Source organism: Apteryx mantelli, chromosome 1 (assembly GCF_036417845.1).
Source record: "Apteryx mantelli isolate bAptMan1 chromosome 1, bAptMan1.hap1, whole genome shotgun sequence".
NCBI classification, from domain to species: Eukaryota; Metazoa; Chordata; class Aves; order Apterygiformes; family Apterygidae; genus Apteryx; species Apteryx mantelli.
This window is the reverse complement of record NC_089978.1, coordinates 73,155,857-73,176,683: the sequence shown is the minus strand read 5'-3', so window position 1 is coordinate 73,176,683 and position 20,827 is coordinate 73,155,857. Positions and strand designations below refer to the sequence as shown.

General features: G+C 40.3%; 1 protein-coding gene across 12 annotated transcripts in view; it reads left to right on the top strand.

The window, feature by feature from the left end:
• TGFBRAP1 (transforming growth factor beta receptor associated protein 1) overlaps nt 1-20,827 on the top strand; it is a 68,741-nt gene that overhangs the window by 18,316 nt on the left and 29,598 nt on the right. For 9 of the 12 annotated variants that reach the window (XM_067294912.1, XM_067294927.1, XM_067294907.1 and 6 more), the window contains exons 1-4: nt 3,961-4,621; nt 5,681-6,382; nt 15,213-15,407; nt 16,334-16,488. In XM_067294912.1, the coding sequence (XP_067151013.1) occupies nt 4,594-4,621; nt 5,681-6,382; nt 15,213-15,407; nt 16,334-16,488 (1,080 nt within the window). In that variant the 5' untranslated portion in view covers nt 3,961-4,593. Of the gene's footprint in view, nt 1-2,167; nt 2,291-3,960; nt 4,622-4,644; nt 5,098-5,680; nt 6,383-15,212; nt 15,408-16,333; nt 16,489-20,827 lie in introns of those variants that run through there. The other 3 variants (XM_067294914.1, XM_067294913.1, XM_067294915.1) reach the window with 3 other exon arrangements.

Sequence of the window (20,827 nt, the reverse complement as noted above, 5' to 3'; positions counted from 1 at the left end):
AGTCCATAAATGACAACTTATTCTTTTAAGATTTTAACATAGGATAGTCATTGCTTACAAGTGAAACACTAGTAGAATATGCATAGCCTTTATGGGGGGTGAAAGAGGACCTCAGCTGTCTGATACTTTCCAGTTGTTAAGTAATTTGGAATATTTCCAGTCTAAGACATCCCTAGGCAGAGAGATGGAATACTTGGCAGGAAGAAGTAAATTAGTACAGAAAATGGAAAGTCACATAGGAAAAAGACAAGGAATGCTAAAACCAGATTCTGTTCTTACTTGGTTTCTGCTCCAGACTTTCTTTTAGTGTTTCATGTATGCAATGCCTGTCTCCTATAAAGTGCAGAAATAATGCTGGAAACGGATCAAAGAGAAATGGAAAAGTCTTAGACTGTTAATTTATTTCATCATAACACCCAAAGGATGCTGTAGAGAGTGACAACAAAATAACTGGCATGCTTAGTTGCCTAGCAAAGCCTACAATAATAACAGTTCTGCACTTCAGAACTATTTTTCAGAATACTACACTGCAGTAAACATTGTTTTTTAATCAAATGGAGCAGGTGGCAATATACACATTGTGAAATGTGCTGCATCACTTACAGATAGCAAGAGCTGGGGAGCAAAAAGAAGTGAAAAGAAGTTTTCTTTTGCTGCTAAGGAAAAGTTATTCCAACATGGTATTTTTGAATAAGGAAAACAGAGGTCCATTTTATTATAATTTTGTCAGCATATGAAAGTACAAAATGTTAATGCTGCTACACACAGGAGCTTTGCTACTGAATTAAACAGGATCTAAATTTTGCCCATAAAAATGATAACTGCCAATTAACATTTGTTGATCTGCAATAACAAAAGATGCTTTGTAATTCTGAGGTAAAATAAGTGTTTGCTAATTTGAGTTAGTAATCTGCTTATCCATTGAAAAACAAAATAGAGAATTACAAATAATTATGTTAGCAAATTAACCATGCTGTCATTATAGCATAAAACTACAATACAATTTGAAGTACTTAATGTATTCTACAGTATTAAGAAGCACAGGCAATAAGCAGTGTACACACACACACAAGGAAGAAGTTTTGTGTGTGTATATATATACACATAGCTTCTAAGAATGCGAGTTCCTATGTTGAATGTTGAAAATCATGTAACTGTACAAGGAAGCAATGTAATAACACACATGAATCCACATTATTTCATCTGGTATCCCCAAATCCCTGTCTTCTGCTGGATTATAAAATCCGTTTCCTTGTGTTCTCTCCTTCCCTCCTCTCAGTTCATCCAGTATTACTTGCTGAACTTGAGCACAAGTATTTTCTGAACCTGCCTAGATCATGACTAGCATTATATGCTTTTTACACTACTCAGATTACTGGCAGTTGGATCGACTTCTGTGTAAATGTAGAATTGGTTTCAATTCCTGACTGACAGTGCATTTATAAAGACGTAAGAGCCACACTGTGTCAGGCCCAGTCCAGTGGCCAAGCAGAGGCATCTCAGATTATAAGAGCAGAGCGAGGATGCAGTTAAACCTCCTTGACACAATTTTCCAGGATCTAACAGCAGGCAGCCTAGGGATTTCTTAAACTGAGGAAGGTGGCTTAAAAGTTGGCAACTTTACAGTTAGTAACCGATAATGGATTCTTCTGTCCCGGTCCATTTAGATGGGCCAATCCGAGCAGCGTGAAATGTGCAAAAAGTATATGGGGCTCGGCGTAGCGCGGAGAGGGAAACAGCGCAGAGGGCTCAGCGGCAGGAAAGGCGCCGGCCCCCGCCCACGACATGGCGGCCCGCCCCCGCTGTCCCTCGACGGTGCCTAGCAACCGCCCTCCTCCTGCGCGCGCACCACGCCCGCGGGGACGCAGGCGCCCCGACAGGCACCGCCCACAGTTCGGTCAGGCTCCACCCCCAGCGCCGCGAGGCCTTTGGTGCCGGGACGACGGCTCGCCTCCACGTGACCGGAAGTCCTGCCACCCCCTCTTGGGGAAGCCAGCTGCCCTCCCTTCCTCTCCCCTCTGGGAAGCCGTGACGCGGCGGGGCGGGGCCTGCAACGACACCGGAAGCGGCGCCCCACCGCCGCCCCCGCGAGGCCCGGGCGCTGACAGCGCGGCGCGAGGCGGCGCCCGCCCGGCTCGGCTCGGCTCGGCCCGGCCCGGTCCCGGCCCGTCCCTGGGCGCCGGGGCCGCTCCGGCCCTGTGCAGCCGAGCGGAGGCCGCAGCGCACGGCAAGGCCTCGAGGCGGCGGGCCCGGCTCCCGGTGTGGCGGCGGCGGCGTCTGGCCCTCGCAGGTGCTGGGGAAGGGAGGGCTTCGGTCGCCTCCTGGGACGGCGGGCGCCGTGGGACCGGGCCGCGCCGGCGCGGGGCGGTGGGGGAGGCGGCGCGGCGCGGGGGTCGTGGCTTGTCGGTGTTGAGTCTGGTTTGCCGAGTGAGACGCCGTTGCGGGCGCCTGAGGGTCTCGGCGGAAAGCGAACGGCCCCGCGCCTGCCGCCGAGCCGCCCAGCGCTTTGGGGCGGGGGGGCGAGGGGGTGGCTCGCCTGTGCAGGCACGTCCAAGGTGAAACGGTGCCTCTGTCCTCTTGGGGGGTCGGTATCGTCAGTCCCAGCTTCGGTACGGCCAAGCGCCTCGAGTGTGTTGAATCGCATCTGTAGGCTAATTAGTTTGCACGCAGTTAATTGCACAGAATGCAAGAGTACGTCTACGGGAACAAGTTAGCCGGGGTAAAGTAGTAGCGTGCTGATCGGTTGCAAACAAAATGTAGCACTTAACGAAAGTGGGAGGACCTACCTTCTTCCTTTTTGCTGGAAATGAGTGTGTACAAGGTTATTAGTGCATTTAGGAGAACAAAATTTGGTAGACCGATAACTTGCTTGCTTATTGATTGCTTTTGATAGCCACATCCTAATTAACTCATTTTCTGGAGTTATGAACATCTAAAAAGTTGTCTATTGACTTCCATTTGTAACTTTCTGAAGCGGTATCTGGCTCTTAAAGGAACAGTGTGTTCTGCTGCACCTGTTTCTATGTGGTGAGCATAAGCTACCGAATTCCCATAAAGGAGAACAAAAATAAATCAAAAAATGTAGTGTGCACACTACATGTGCATTGATGTTTATTCTTAAAAACTTTTTTTTCCACAGCTTAACACTTGCCTAGCATGATTGTTTTATTTTCTTGGTTCCCAGTTTTATGTAGTATTACATTAAACTTTTTTGTTCTTCCCATTCGGGAATGTCTTCTTTTTTTGTAGTTTTGTTCTGTTTTTTCTTCAATGCCTTGAGAATACTGCATGTCTATTTTGATGCCTTTTATATTTCTACTTTTTCATCTGCTTTTGTTTTGTAATTTTGGGGGGCGTTTTTTCTTTTAAATGCATCTTGGTCAAGAGCAGAATAGTACAGTTCTTCCAATGGCACACATTAGCATCTTTACTCTGGGCTACAGGAACTTTAAGTTGTTGACAGTTTCAGGTACAAAAACTGCCAAACCTCTCTCTGGAGGATAGTTTATCACTTTAGGTTAAATACAAGCTGTCCTTAAATTTTTTTGGTTTGGCAGCCAACCTGTGGGCAGCCCCCTTTAACTTAATATGCTGTGTTTCTTTTGTTAATGTTGAAGACTCCTCTGTTGCCCAGAGACTTGCACTATCATTTTAGTATAGGCTGTTTCAAGAATTTTTCCTGTTTTGTTGTTGTTGAAGATCAGAATGCTAATTTAAACCCTAGTGAGACAGCAATTTAAAAATGCCATAGAGCCCAAACTGAAATCTCTTTTAATTTGTGAAAACTCTAGGAAATTCTTAGGCTTAAAAGATCAATGCTATCTATTTTATAAAAGCATAACATGGTTTGCTTCTGGCTATATTCTTACATTGGACCAATATCAGTTAAGACTTTCTAATACTTTTTGCCATGTTCTTCATTCCAAAGCACTTCTATTTTGATTGTTAGATGGCTAAATGATCTAAAAATCACTGTCTGCGACTTGAGGCAGCAGACAGCATAGTCAAAATCAGCCTTAATAATGTCTTTGTGCAGAGTTTTTGCATGTGGGACTCTTGTCATGATTTTGGAGCACACCTCAAGTGTAGTATCTAGTTTTTGATACTGTTTTTATGAGCCTGGGTTACTTGGAATTGGAAGCAATCTCAGGTTGAAAATCTGGTCACTTCTAATTAGATACTTAAAATGCAAAAGTATTAAGTAAGTGTTAATGACTTGGGAAAAAAAAGTAGAGAAGTTTGGTCTAATTTTTGTTTAGTGATTAATTGTGAGCTTTGTAGCTTAACTTTTCTTATTCAATTTTGGAAATCTTTGCCATGGTTTTCAATGTTGTCCTGCAAAGGCAAAGTTTTTCTGGATCTTCTAATTTGCAAGTAGCTTTATTCTTAGTATTTGTGTTTAATTTCAGAATTATGAACAATAGCATTGTATTGGTCTTTCTGTTTGTCCATAGAAATTTCATTTGATGTTTTGCATCTCCACTCTACATGTGGACTGGACATAATTGTATGTGATGTTTCTCAAATCTAGTGAAGACATTCAGTGTAGTTTCAGGCTGTGTGTTGGCTAAATGGTCATTACAGAGCACAGCCATGACGTATTCCGAGGTGATTAAACAAGGTCAGCAATTTCTCATCTTCTCTTTGGTATATTCAGAACAGTTGCCTGCTGGTTCCTTATAGGAATAAAGTGTGGTGAACAGCAAAATTCTGGGGATTGTTTTGAAAGACGCTAATAGTTGCTTCATAAACTGGAACTTTCCATTGACAGAGTTTGACTATAAAAGAATAGGTATAGCTTGCAGAATATGAATATAAGAAGAGTTGCTCAACTGTGAAGACAACCTTTTGGAGTGGTTTTGACAGTAGTCAGTAAACTCTTAATTTCAGTGATATTGCTTCTTGAGCTTAGGAATGCTTTATGAGCCATGCTTCCAAATTGGCTGTGCCTAGTAATTGCTGATGCACATAGTTCAGTATAGCGAATGTGTAAATACCAGTGAATGAAACTGAAACTCTGCAGTTAAAGAAAAAAACAAAGCCACTTTGTTGTGAGCCAGATGATAACTTTTAAGCCACTTAGATAATTTATGCAAGGTATGTTATATACTTTCTTATTGCTAGGTGTAAGGAATGTAAAGTATGTGTTAAAATGGAATATGCCTATGATATTTCACTATAAGGCTATTTACTAATTGCTTTCGATTTTGTCAAATAGCATATAAATAGAATATAAAGTAATGTGAGATGCTAACTTGTAGCATTAAAAGTCCTTCTCTAGAATTCAAAGCCAAAGCATATATCTTCTTACACACAGGTGATGTTTAGAAACCACAAAATGCTAGCAGGACCTACTGGTAGAGCAGAAGTATCTGAGATAGCCAGAACTGTGCTGCTTATTTGTGGAGTAGGCATCACTTTCAAAATAGTTGGGTGCTGTTGCGAATCTGCTTCATGTAGAAATAGATTGCCTTGAAGTGAAAGCATACAATTTGAGTCATTTCTGTGGTTATTAGTGTGCTTGGAGTGGCTTGTTTAATCTGGTTGGAAGTAATAACAGTATAGATTGTTAAAAGTGCAACAACACTTATACTGGTGAATGTTAAATTGCTTGCTCTGATATTTGACTTTGTGTGTGTGGAGATAAATAAAATGTTTTTTTTTCCCCCTCTTTAATCAGATCACCCAGAAGGCACAATGAGTGTCAAAGCTTTCAAGCTCGTTTCCGCTGTTGAGCGGGAGATGTTAATGGGAGACAAAGCTCACATCAACATTGAATGCATTGAGTGTTGTGGAAAGAACCTCTACATTGGAACCAATGACTGCTTTATCTATCACTTTCTGTTGGACGAAAAGATATCAACAGCTGGAAAAGTAACTTTTGCTGCCACCAAGCAACTGCATAAATACCTGGGCTTCAAGAAGTCTGTGACTGAGCTAAAAGCAGCTTCTGCACTCACCAGGCTTCTTGTGCTTTGTGACAACACAATAACACTAGTTAATATGATGAACTTGGAACCTGTTCCCACTGGCGCTAGAATCAAAGGAGCTGTGACATTCACATTAAATGAAAACCCTGTGAGTGGGGACCCTTTCTGTGTTGAAGTCTGCATTATCTCAGTCAAGCGTCGGACCATTCAAATGTTCATGGTGTTTGAAGACAGAGTCCAGATAGTGAAGGAAGTGTTTACTCCAGAGCAACCCTACGCTGTGGCTGTAGATGGTTATTACTTATGTCTTGCACTTACTACACAATATATCATATTGAATTATAATACTGGCATCTCCCAGGATCTATTTCCTTATTGCAGTGATGAGAAACGGCCAATTGTGAAAAGGATAGGCAGACAGGAGTTTCTGTTGGCTGGTCCTGGAGGGCTAGGTGAGACAAAGGTTATTTTTTGCAACTTTTGAACTTCTCTCCCATATTTTATTTCAATTTGGGAAGCAGAGCATAACTAACTATTATTGATGTAGAAAATAATGCTACTTTTCCTTACAAAGCAGTGCTGGAATATTGAGATCAAAAGGTAAATTACTGGTACTACATATTATTTCCCCTCCTGCCTTTTATATAAGTGCACAAAATTATGCTTAAATACTTGTATTTTAATCATGGCTCTAGAGTGTTTTCTGTCTATATAGACAGCTAACAGGATAGGTACTGTTTTCCTGCGGCCCAGAGTAAATAAAATTTGCTTGGTACCAAGTGAAATTTCAAAGGCTGATAGCACGTCTGTAGTGACTAGTTGGACTGAGTTTGAGGACCCCATGCTGCTATAAGTTTGTTGGACTAGTGTAGGCAAGTTAACTTCTGACCAAGTTCCTGTTAGGAGGAGTTTGTGAATTCCCTTTTGTAGAATGTAATAGGTCCACAAATAGGTATGCTGCATTACAGCACTAATAAGAAATGTTATTTGAAATAAACTCTAACCTAACTCCTGTAGAATTAAACCCTATCCTAACTGTAGGTGTTTTCAGATACTAGCCATTCTTATACTATCATTTGCTCAGGTTTGTTTTTTTAGAAGTATTTTTTCAGATCCATGTTACAGAAAATGAAGGTTTAAGTAAGCTGTGTAATATTAAGTCCAGTAAAAAGCAAAATTGCTGTGGTATTAGTTGTTTATATTGAATTTTTGTCTTGTGACCAGAATGCAAGATAAACATCAACTCACCAGTTTTACTTGAAAGAAATAGATTCATTAGTATATCAAAGCAAGTTAAACATATTGTAAGAACTACTTGTTTTTGAGACCTGTGACTCTTCTTGTATAAGTCATCTTGGTTGCATACTTCTTACTAAAGCTGTTTGTTGCTTTAAATGTGGACCTGCACTTAGCCATTTTAGAAGTGCTATGAAAATTAAGATTACACTAGTTATTTGTCTGTCTGAAAGTATTTCCTTATGACATTTCTAAACAGATCACATTCTTTTGATCTTGTTTGGTTTTTTTTAGGAATCTCAAATCAGGTCCTGTTCAACTGCTTCATCTCTTTTCTTATTTTAGAAGAACATATATTTTCAAAAAAGAGAAAGCTGAATTGTATTTAGTCAGACTTTTGCTTTTATCTGGTCTCCTGGAAGAGAGCTATACATTAGGACCTCTACCTATAAAATTCAACATCCCTGTAAAAGTAGCAAGTGTATTGTACTAGGATTAAAACACTATGTGATGTCTTAAGCAAGCACAGTTCTACAGCTCAAAACATGCTGTAAACTTCTCTTTTTCCAATAATACAGGCAGAGTCTAACTTATACTAACTCAGACAACTTACGAAGACTCCTTCCTCTGGATTGTCTTGATTTCCCTTGCTAGATTCAACTTGTAACTTTTTTTTATCATCTGTTCTCTTCCATTGCTGTGTTTTTGTTTAGTATTATCCATCTTGCTGTTCTTCCTCAGTAAAATTTTTAGTGTCTGTAGTGCTAGTCTCTTTGGAGCTGTGAAGATATTTGAGCACCTTTAAAATACAAGTGTTGCATATATTGGCATTTGAGGTGGTACTCCACCATAAAGTGAGTGGACTTGAGAAAGTGAGATGTAAAACATCAGTTCTAATTTTGGTTTGCTTTTGTGCATAACTTCTCATTACAAAAGTTTCTCATTGGTTAAGGCTTGTTTGTTTGGCACCTCAAGGACATCTATGCTAAATTTAGCCTCTTGTTAGAGGTGGATATAGTCTGTGTTAATGTATTTGGCTTTATAGTGTTTGATGTAATATTTTTCTACTAGATTAATTTGTGTTTGAGCTAAGACTGGAATTTAGAATGGCAGAAAGCAACTGTTTAAGTGGTAGCTATTAAGTAAAACATCTTTGATTTTTCTTGGGTGTGCAACCTTTTTCTTTATCTAGACTCTTTGCCTTTAAGACTATTAGAATAGCTTGTAGTTGATCTATAGGTTTAGCCATTCAGTACTTTGTCAGCTCTGCTTGCAATTAATATATAGCTCATTCTTTCAAAGGGCGGGGGGACTTAACTTCTGATACATTTTCATTCCATTCAATAATTAGTTCATTCCGAACTGAAAATCAATTCTTTCTGAACTGATGAATTGTATGAGACTCTGCTTGCCAATATTATGTTTATTTCATGAAGCTCTTGTTCCATGTTTCTAATAATTTTTCCTGCAGTAGAAAGGCTGTATTTTCTTAAAACTTCAGCAAAAAGTACTTGCATATTGCCGCATGGCACAGTTCCTAGCACCAGCTGGACCAACTATTCCTGGAATATCAATCAGAGTCTTTGGTTCAAACTGAGCTCCCAAAGGAGGATGCAGGTCTCCAGGTCCTGGGCTGCTGGGAGTGCCTGATGGCCTCTTGCTGGGGCAGGGATAGATGGTGTTCTTGTCTGCAGGAGGTGTGTGCTGGTTGAGGATTTTTGTCGCCAAGTACAGGAGCTGCAAGAGGAGGAGGTCAGCAGGCTGTGCAGCATCAGAGATAATGAAAAGGAAATTGACTGGATCTTCTCTGGGACCTTGCAAGAGCCTGAGCCCCCAGCTGTACTGAAGGAGGGGCAGGCTGAGTCTGTGTTTATCAGGCTGGGAAACAGACTCGCATGATAGCAAATGCTGGAAACTTGTGACTTCTGGCAGCAGCAAGAAGGCTCCTTCTCTGCCTGCAGATCTGCATCTACAGAATAGGTTCAGTACTCTGGTAGCATACGAGAAGCGGCAAGCTCTGTCCAGTGAGGCATCTGAGCCCGAACCATGAAGCAACACTAGAAGGAAATGCCAAGAGATAGTAGTGGGAGACACCCTTCTATGGGAGATGGAGGCCACATCTGCCAATCCGACCTGCTGTCTGGGGAGGCTTGCTGCTTGCCAGGGCAATTGCATGGGGCTTGCTTGCCTGGGACATTGTGGAGAGACTGCTGAGGCTTGTCTGGCCCTCAAACTATTCCTCCCTACTGCTTTTCCATGTGGATATCAATGATACTGCCAGCAGAGACTTGGAGTGTTAGCATGTGTGACTACATGGCTCTAGGGGCAAGGGCATGGGCGCTAGGCAATTTCTTCCCCTGCCTTCGATTCCCCTGGTGGAGGGGGAAGAGCTTGAGGAGGAGTAGATAGATCCTGCAGGTCAGCAACTGGTTGCACAGCTGGTGGCAACAAGAGTGATTTGGCTTTTATGACTATTAAATCTTCTTTGAGGTTTAAAGTCTGCTAGGAAGAGAAGGGATCCACCTGACCAAGTGAGGCAAAGCATTTTTGCCAACAGATTGGCAAACCTGGTGAGGAGAGCTTTAAGCTGGGGACAGCATGGGAGGGAGATGATGACCCACAAACAAGTGATGAAGTGGTGGACCAGGTCAGCAGAGTGCAGGGCAATATGAACAAGAAAGACCTCAATCAACAAAACAGGACTAAAGGGGGCCTACCTCAAACATGCACACAAATGAGGAAGTGCCTATAAGAGGGCCTGAAGGGGAAAACTCTTGCACTTTTTGTGGAAAATCTGCATGGCTGGTGCTCATCTGAAGTGCTTGCACACTAGTGCACACAGCATGGTTTAAAAAACAAGAAGAATTAGAGGTCTTAATGCAGTTGCAGGACTATGATCTCGTTGGAATCACAGAGACTTGGAGGGATAGCTCATGACTGGAGTGTTGCAGTGGATGGATACAGGCTCTTTAGGAAAGACAGGCTGGAAGGTGGAGGGGATTATGCTTTATAGAGCAGCAGGAATGCATGGAGCTCTGCTTGGGGATGGATGGTGAGCCAGCTGAGGGCTTATGGGCTAGAGTTAAAGGGCAGACCAATGTGGGTGGTGTTGTTGGTGTCTGCTACAGACCACCTTATCAGGAAAAGGACAGATGAGGCCTTCTTCAGATAACAGGAAGAAGCCTCATGTTTTCAGGCCCTGGTCATCATGGGGGACTTGAAGCACCCTGATACCGCCTGGAGGGGGCAACACAGAGGAGCACAAGCAATCCTGGATGTTTCTGGAGTGCATTGATGACAACTTCCTAACACAGGTGAGCTGAGAAGAGGGGTGTTCTCTGCACAACTTCATGTTTACAAGCAAAGAAGAACTGGTTGGGGATGTGAAGGTCAGAGGAGCCTTGGCTGCAGTGACCATGAGATGGCAGAGTTCAGGATCCTGAGAGAAAGGAACAAGGCAGATAGCAGGACTGCAGGCCTGGTCTTCAGGAGAGCAGACTTTGACCTGTTCAGTGACCTGCTTGGAAGAATCCCATGGAATATGGTCCTGAAGAGAAGGGGAGTCTAGGAGAGCTAGTTGATTTGTAACAATCGCCTCCTGCAAGCTCAAGAATGGCTCATCCTGACAAGCAGGAAAACAAGCAAAGGCAGCAGGAGGCCTGCATGGATTAACGAAGAGTTCTTGACTAAACTCAAATATAAAAAGGAAGCATGCAAGAGGTAGAAACAGGGACAGGTGACTTGGGAGGAATATAGAGATGCTGTTAGAGCGTGCGGGGATAGGGTTAGGAAAGCCAAAGCCTGTCTAGAGTTGAATCTGATGATGGACGTGAAGGGTGACAAGAAAGGCTTCTGCAAGTATATCAGCAGCAAAAGGAAGACTAGAGAATATGGGCCATATGATCTTCCTTCAGTAATCCTGAACTCCTGAGCCTGGTGGGAAAGTCTGGAGCAAAAGACTTACCCTCAGTAGAGAATGATCTGCTGAACATAGACAAGTTGACAGGACCTGATGGGATATGCCCATGAGTGCCAAGGTAGCTGGCCAATGTCACTGTGAGGCCACTCTCTATTATCTTCAAAAGGTCATGGTGATCAGGGGAATTTCCTGAGAACTGGAAGAAAACAAATGTCACTCCTTCCTTCGAAGAGGACAGGAAGAAGAAGGATCTGGGGAATTACAGACTGGTCAGCCTCACCTCAATGCCCAAGAAGGTGATGAAAGATTCTCCTGAAATCCATTTCAAAATATACTAAGGACAAGAAGGTGACTGGATATAATCAGCATGGGTTTACAAAGGGGAAATCATGCTTGATGAACCTGATAGCCTTCTGTGATTAAATGGATGAGGGGAGAGCAATGCGTGTTGTGGACTTCAGCAAGGCTTTCAATGCTTCTCCCATAACACCCTCTTAGACAAACAGATAAACAATGGACAAGATAAATGGACAGTAAGATGGACTGAAAGCTGGATGAACTGCCAGGCTCAAAGGGTGGTGGTCAATGGTACAAAGTCTAGCTGGAGGCCACTTACTAGCGGTATCTGCCAGGGGTTGATAGTGGGGCCAATACTGTGTAACATCTCCATTAACAACATGGATGATGGGGCAGAGTGAACCCTTAGCAAGGCTGATAAAAAATTGGGAAGATTGGGTGATACAGCAGATGGTTTTGCTGCCATTCAGAGGAACCTTGTCAGGTATCTCCTGAAGTTCCTTAAAGGGAAATGCCAGGTCCTGTACCTAGGGAGGAATAACCCCATGCTCCAGTGCAGGCTGGGGACCAACTGTCTGGAAGGCAGCTTTGTAGGAAAGAACCTGAGGGTTCATAAGCCAGCGATGTGCCCTTGTGGCCAAGAAGGCCAACTGCATCCTGGGCCACATTAGGAAGAGTGTTGCCAGCAGGTTGACAGAGGTGATCCTTCCCCTCTACTCAGCACTGGTGGGACCCCATCTAGAGTGCTGGGTCCAGTGCTGGGCTCCCACGTACAAGAGAGAAACAGACATACTGGAGCAAGTCCAGCAAAGGGCATCTCTCATGAGGAGAGACAGAGAGCTGGGGCTGTTTAGTCTGGAGAAGAGAAGGCTCAGGAGGATCTTAACTGTGTATAAATACCTGATGGGAAGCAGTAAAGAAGACAAAACAGACTCTTTTCAGTGGTGTTGTAGTGAAAAGATGAGACACAGCTGGGCGCAAACTGGGCTGTGAGCGTGGTCAAGCACTGGAGCAGGTTACCCAGAGAAATTGTGGAGTCTCCATTCTTAGAGCTGTTCAAAACCTAGCTGGACAAGGTCTTGAACAACCTGCTTTAGTTGACCTCGCTTTGTGTGCGTGTGTGTGTGTGTCGGGGGGGGGGGGGGTGCTGGCCTGGACAGAGGTCTCTTCCAACCTCAACTATTCTGTGATTTTAGTGAGTTATAATACAAATCTTAAATATTTATTTTAGCTTATTCCTTTGTTTCTCTAGCATAAACTCTGTGGCACATGGTTTGAACAATTGCATAGTGATTGAGTAGACTGCAAATGGAGAACTGAGTCTTACAACTTGTAAGAACCACACATGTACAGAACATAATGATTTATAGAAGGTTATGCAGTGCATTTCTTCATAGTTGCTAACACTGTATAAAGCAAAGTAGTCAACAGTAACCAATACGTTTTTTTCCTTCCTGTTTTCATCTACTTTACTGTTTCTCATGCTGTCAACTTTTATGGTATCCATAAGCTTTCATATTGCTTTTTTAAAAAAGTAAACTTAACAAACAAACAAAAAACCCCCCTTAAGGGTGGGGGGAACACTATAGTGTGATAATACGGTACTCTTTTGGTCAAAGCCCCAAATTACCTGAGCTAAAGTTGGTTCTGATTTGAGTGTGGGTGACTGGACCAGATGACCTCCAGAAGAACCTTCCAGCCTAAATTCTTCTTTGATTCTATGATTCCATTAATTTTTAGATCTCTGTTTTGGTGCTGAAAATGGTGTGGTTGTGTCTGGAGTAACTCTTGTAACCTTCAGATAGCTTATTCTTTTTTTAATGTGAAATTGACTGGTGGCTTCATCTTAGTTCCCTCAAATACATTCTTGTACTGTAAAAAGGCTATGATTTCTGATTGTAGTTGTCAATGTTTATTATCCTTAGACAAGAGTTAAAGACGAGGAGAAATGCATCGTTCTATCACAGAAGCCCCTGCTACTGAGGGCAGAGGGATTTAGACAGACACTGACTTGAAATAGTACTGTGCGTTGCTATGCTTACACTTCCAATCCATAAAGGAGTTTTCTGAATTATCTCTAAAAGCTCTGTAACTAAAAAAAAAATATAGCCACATGTACTTAATTTCAGTTTGTTTTAGTTTTTTATTCACAGAATAAGTCAGTTAAATGGAAAAGTTTAACAACTTATATAGCTAGTCCTGGGTTTACTGCTGATTACTATGTTTTTATTAAAAGTTTTCTTCCACTTTTTGAAATGGGATTGTTGTACAGGATTACAACTGGAAGGCATCAAAATGGATAGTGCAGTCTGCCTTGCATAAACTTCCACTTCTGATCTGTAAGAATGTCAAGACCTATAGAGCAAATTGGAATTATGTTTTATGGTAAAGCAGTATTTTCTGCAAGATGCACTGATAAAACATTATTTACTGTTTCCTCTAGAGTGATCAGCTTTTTAAGCTAATAGTCAGATGCAAAAACATAATTCTGTGTTGTACCCTTGGTCAAGGGAAAGGGCTGATCACTTCGGAGCTGCTTTAAAGGGTCTAGAAGCTTAGTTTTCTACTCCATAGCTCTGTAAAAATCTGCAATCCTCTGGTTTCCTTTCTCCAAGATGGTCCTCTTACCCAGCTACTCTAACCTCGTTCTCAATTTGGAAGAGCTCTTGTAAATTGAATAAATAATCTTTTAATCTCCTCTGTCCTTTAGAGTTCAGAATTATTCTGCTGGCTTTCAAGTGGACCTTTCCTGCCCAAGACAAATTTCCAACTAGTGTAGACTTTTTTTAATGGAAAACATTGAAAACATTGATTTTAAGTGGTATGCATTCATGTTTAAAACAGTTTGTTATGCTTCAGTATGCCTCAGCTGGCAAAGAATTTCTGAACTATGCCTGAAAACTCAAACTGGAGTTTCTCTTGAATTGATGATAAAAAAAGTCTCATGAAGCAAAAATGGGGAATACCAAATACTGTAAATATAAGCAATGTTATATAGTCCAGAAGCAAATAAAACTTTTATTAAGCAGTCGCTTGGAGGGAGGAGTGAATAGACAGGCGGAAAGATAGTGTAGCAGAGAAACCACAAGTTAACTGAAGGTGCTAGATTGAAAGTGATTCTGTTGTTACAGTACTCAGTGTAGGTATCATTGGGATGTTAAGTCTTTACACACAACCTCTGAATTTTTTGCAAATGATTGAAATGCTAATGCCTTGCAGGAAGTGACTCTTCCAAAGAAAAAGGGCTCTCATTCTATGAAAAATTTGCTATGGCAAAAGTCAAGAAGTATAGGTAAATGCTTGTTTATAGACTAAAACCTTCTTGAGGCATTTAACACTACAAGAAACAAATGTGTCTATATTGCCAGATAGGTCAGGCAGTGCATGTCTGCAGCTCTTACTAGAATGGTGTTTAAATGTACTGTCTCACTAAATACTTTGTGTTTTAAAGTGAATTCAAACTACCTGGCATAATTCTTTAACAAAAAAAAAAAAAAAGGCTGATAAACTTACTGGACTTGAATAATTCTTGAGGTTTTTTTCCAGTATTATTTCATTATTTTCTTTTCACTCTTTGGTGTTGTCCCTCTCTGTGGTGTGAAGGATAAAAAAAAAACCAAAAACTTGAACTGAACTAACTAGCATGTCTTTAAGATCCAGTGACTTGTAAGGTTTGATGCCCTGCCGTTATGCCCTCTAATACTGTATGTGTTCTTTTGAGACTTGTTATTTCTAGTCCCTTATACCAGTGCTCAGTACTGGGAAAACAACTGTCTTGAACTAGCGTAAGTCTCAGGCTTTTTCTTTCTTTTGTTCTTTTTTATCTGTAGGCATGTTTGCAACTGTAGATGGCATTTCACAGCGTGCCCCTGTGCACTGGTCGGAGAACGTGATTGGAGCAGCCTTGTGTTTTCCTTACGTGGTTGCTCTAGATGATGAGTTCATTACAGTGCACAGCATGCTGGACCAGCAGCAAAAGCAAACCCTACCTTTTAAAGAAGGTCACATTCTACAGGACTTTGAAGGTATTAAGAAGGACACTTTTTTGCATCAATAACTCTGGAACAAAAGGCACGGATATTAATGTGGGCACAGTCTTTTCTTGATTTGTCTTTTAAAAAGCCAAAATACCTGCCAAACATGCTAACCATTGAAACTTTCATTGTAAATGCTTTCAGAATTAGGTTCCTGCAGGCTATGGTAGGCAAAATTCAGTCTTCCAAAACTCTGTGCTTAAGATGATGTATGCTCATTAAATGTGACAATTTAGTTGTCCAAGATGTCTGTGGGATTATAGCTTTTTCCTGTAACTTAATTATTTTCTTTCAAAGGAGCAACATTAAATTGATGCTATATATCAGCAAATGAGAACTACAGGTGTTTGTCCTTTGGATCTCTTGTCAAAGTTTTAACATCTTAAAAATTGTTATTTTAAATTTCTTCCTAAAATTCCTGTGTTAGAAATCTAAAAGGGAATGGGCTGCCCTTCAATTATGGACTGTTAAGTGTGGAATACAATGCATAGCTTTTTTTTTCCAGGAGAGCTGCAAACTATATGTGCTGTAAACTGTGTTACTGTTTTTGATGTGCAGCTTACATGTTTCTAACACAAACCCAAAGAAATAGCCTGGCGGTTCATAAGTCCCTCTTTTCTGGAGTGCAGTTGTATAGTGGTGACCTATGCAACTTGGCTAATCATAAGAGATTAGTGTCACTTACTGAGAGAGGGGAAAAATCTGCTGGAAATAAATGAATTTCCCATTATCTTTGTATTTCTTTGAGGGGCAATTTACAGATAATTTATAACATCTAGTGACTGATAACAAAGATCAGTTTTGGAACTTTAACAGCTTTTAGGTTCTTGTATCTTAACTGGTAAATCTTAAAACTTATTACTGTAATGTGTTTCTTCTGTGGAGAATATAAACTGATATTTGTTTGCTCTGTCCAGGCAAGGTAATTGTTGCTACTAATAAGGGTGTATATATCTTGGTGCCACTACCTTTGGAAAAACAGATTCAGGATCTTCTAGCTAGCCACAGAGTGGAAGAAGCCCTTGTTTTAGCAAAAGGAGCTCGAAGGAATATTCCAAAAGAGAAGTTTCAGGTCTGTTCTTCTTTTAATTTTCATGGAAAATGTAAGTTTCACAGCGGGGCTGATTTGACTACCAATGGTCAACTGCCTGGAGAGGGTGGGGGAGGAGTTTGCTTTGCTCCATTAGTGTCTTATCCTTTCAGCCTTAGGAAAAGGATGTGCTGTTAAATTGATTTGTGCTTGTAAAAGGTTGTGATGTGTTGGCAGTGCTAAGTGTGCCTTGCTGATTTTACCTGTCCCCCCACCCCCCAGTATATAACTTGAAAAAAATTGAACAAAAACAAAACTCAGAAATTAGTGATAGCAAAGCCACTACAATGCCTAGTAGGAGGTTCAGCTGTTAACTGATATTGTTGTTAAAAGAAGTGTACTTTATTTCTAGTCAGCATTTTATTTTTAACTTTTTCTCAGAGATTCTCACTGTGTCATAAACTCCACAGTATTACAACTCTGAGGTCAAGTGATGTGAAAACTAAAGCAAAGTCATACTTGTGTGTAACTGAATATTTAAGATTTTTATGTGGCAAGGTATCTTAGTAGCTGTTTTATTAGTGTTAGATTAGAGGTTTGTATGCCTTTCCTTCTACCTCTGGTTTATATTACAAAACATCCTATTGTATTTGTTCCTATCTGTCTTTTAGATTTTCAAACTTGGAAAAGGTAGCATGAAGCTTCTGTAATATAAAGAAATCAGTTTATTCTTGAGCTATGTTTTAGAAAGTAAATTTTAAAGACCAAGTATGTGAATGAACATTTGATTTTTCTTTCCATTTGTAAAAGCAAAAATTGATCTGTAACCTGCAGAAATGTATCTGTATTCAGATGAAATGTTAATCTTTTTTGATGGTTTGGAGAATTTGATCCCATTAAAATAGCATCTGTTGCATTATTTCCAGTTTGCTTAGGAAGCAGATGATGTTTTGAATATGATTGTGGAATCTAGAGGAGAATTGCAGTGGTCCAAATAAAGTAGAAAATGCGTTTAGCCTTTCAGGCTATTATTTTTACCTTTTAAGTTTGTAATTGCCTTAGCATTTCAAGTTAGGTAAATGCCCTTGAAAAGAAGACATGAAATTTGTATTAGATTTAATTTTGATCCTTTAACTCTTCCGTTGAATGAATGGCTGGGAGGCTGTTGGAAGGAAAAGGCCTGGCCAAAAAAGTTTCCAACCTTTTGGTAAGGTACAACTCTCTGGAAATACTTGAAGCTGAAAAATATTTCAGCAAATAGAGTACTGTCTCCAGTGTGTTTTGCTTTGCATCTTCACTTTCAGCTTTTCCTTTGCAACCTATTTAAAGAAGCAAACCAAAACTCCTGCTGTGAGGACAGAATGCATGATCTAATCAGTGTGTTTTATCTGCGTGAGGACCTCTAACTCTTCAAATTCTTTCTCCTCAGTTTATTTGGTTTAAGTGTGGGAAATGTCTTTGTTTTACTGCAGATTTAACTGCAGTTCATTATCTGAAATAGATTATGTGAAACATCTTCCTCTGACGTTTTCCTGATTTTAGGATTTTACCATCTTTAGCATAAGTTACCATACATATCTTGTTGTGTACTGAATGTCTTACCTGCACTTCTGCAATTGCTGTTTTCTAGAATATTGTAAGTTCTTGCTGACTTTAAGTTGCTTTTTCAGATAAGCGCTCTTAAGGGCGTTCAGTTACTTTAGGTCTATGCTACAGCTGAAAAACAGAAAACATTTTACTTACAAGCAGAAAACCTGTTGTAGCTCTGAGCAGTATTTACAGACTAATATGACCCACCTTAAAATGGAGTCTTCCTCTGATTCGTATTAAGAAGATGGAACTTGGCTTAACTGTTGAGAAGTTAGTCCAATTTTCAGAGCACATCAGCAGTTGCAAATGTAATATGTTAAGCTTGCTTTCTGGTGTCTCTGACACTTAACGCTCTCAATACAGATTTGTTTGAAGCACATCAAACTTTAACTGTAGTCTCACATAGTACGAATCTGATGGAGCACAGCAAAATTACATGCCTTAAATACATCTTTGGTAACATTTCTGTAGCATAACAATAGTCATTCCGTCCTATCTAATAGGATAGGTATCTATTTTGCAAGCCTAGTTGAGCTGCTTTGCTGATTCCCGAGTAGTTTATGCTTTCAAGGTCTTATTGGGCCATTTTATACTAGCAGGGGCAGGGAGACAAAGGTATAGAATTAAGCTACTTGATCCAGCAGCTATAACTTATCCAAGCAGAAAAGTGATGGTAGTTGCGTGGTACATATAGCATAGCACCCCTTTTTTCCGCATGCTCGTTTAATCTCCCCAGTTTGGTATGGCTTTTGCTGTCTTATGTGTGCCTTGAACTCAATCATGACATTGTAAGACAGACTTCTTGAGGAAGTAGGCTTTTTGCTACAGTTTAATACTACGTTGTCATTGTGTGGATGAACGTTCCCTCCCTTCCTCCTTCAAAATATATAATTTATGCTGATAATTCAGAATGGCAGTGGGATTGAAAGTTTAGGGTACTGCAATGCCTGAATTGTGTGTATAGTCAATGTTTTAGTTATTGGAAAGAAGCAGGTCATACATTAGTAGCCCAGACCTCTTATTTAGCCCAGAGTCCTGCAGACTGCAAACTTCTCTGCTGCATTATATGAGAATTCTTTTGTCCTTGAGAATCAAGAAATATTGCTAGGTAAAAAATGCTAAGCCAAAGTGGTGCAAGGATATCATTTTTGGTAGAGGAATAGCAAAGGCCTTTCTACCATGCTACCATGAAATGACTGAACACTACGTATTCATTAATTTTTCAGGACAGCTGAAGTTTGCAGAAATCATGGTGGTTGGTAGTGAAGACCTTGGTTAGATTGGCACACATCTTGCATAGGTATCTCTTTTTTGCCTCTCATTTTATCTAGTTTCAAAGAAATGTATTAACTACACACAAACCAGGCCAAAGGTTGAAGTAACTTTCCAGAAAAATCTGTTCTGGCGATCTCTGTGGTAATTTTGACCATTCTAGTAAGGATTTTTCTAGTAATTGAGAGAAATAAAGCTTCACTATGGCTACTGCAGCTTTAGTAATAACCTTTCTATTTACTAGAGCTTTTTCAAATACTGCTTTTCAGTTAAATCTTAAATGTTTTTGTAACTAGATTTCTTTGTTCTCAGTAGTTTTTTCCCCTTGTGAATTCAACCAACAATGTAGAATTCTCTTAGAGCACTTCAAGTCCTAAAGCCTTTCTTCAAACAAGGAAAGAGGAATTTGTGTTGAATTTTAAACTGGTTCTAACTTAGTATCTTTAAAAAAAAAAAAAACCTTACAATATTGCAGCTAACAGGTCTGGAAGAACTCAAAAAGGTTGTTTTTTTTGTTTGTTATTTTCCCCCTATCCCCTCAAAAAAATTAACTGGATATTGTTCTTGAATAATCTAGGCTCGTTCTTAAAAACCTCTGGGAAAGGAGATTGTAGAATTTTCCCCTGTAGCTTGCAAAATCCATATCATGGGACATCTTGATGTCTGATGTGTATCTTGGCTAAAAATCAAGCTAACTACTCCCTGTCCTATTGGTGTATCTTTCAAAAATTGGGAAAATATCTGTAGACATTGGAGGGGGGGGAGGGAGCTTTGCACAACTTTGAGACAAGTGCAGATAAGTCCAAATTGTAGATAAAAGTGAGTATCACTCAATAATAAGTTTAAATTTAAAACTTATCTCTTAGCTCTATGCTTGCATGATCAATGTCCTCTTAAACTTTTAATTGAGAAGATTGCTGTACAGACTAATCTGTACAATTAAGGGAATAACTTCAGGTAGATTCAAACATAATGCCAGTACTCTGTTTCCCTAAATGTGTAAATACTAGTGGTCACTCTATTCCAAAGTTTGAAAACAGACTTCAAGAAATTACTTTTGATATTAGTTTCCCTAGCAGGGTGAGAAATTGTTCTTTAACCCTCCCTGGAAAGTGTGAGGCCAGATTTTGAAGATTTCTGGTGCCACAGGATGCTTATAAAAGATTTCAGTCTGCATCCTTAGGGCTTTAGTCCTAAATCTGCATCCTCAGTTGGACACAATGCATAGTAAAATTAATATAAAGATGCAGTGAATTACTTATTTTTATTGTTTTGTTTGTCTGAAAAAATGTGCCAGATAACATTTCCCTCTGTTTCCCCTTCTGTCCTCTACCCTGGTACCCTGGGAGGTAAGAAAAACCCTGCAACCTCGCAAATCAATAGGTTTCAGTGGCTTTCTAAGATCAAAATTAAATATTTTTTTAGGATAATCTGTTAGTAAAACATAGTCTAAATGGACTTAGGCCAAACTTTCCTTTTGGTAATTTACAAACTTTAATCAAGATGAAAAATCACCGAT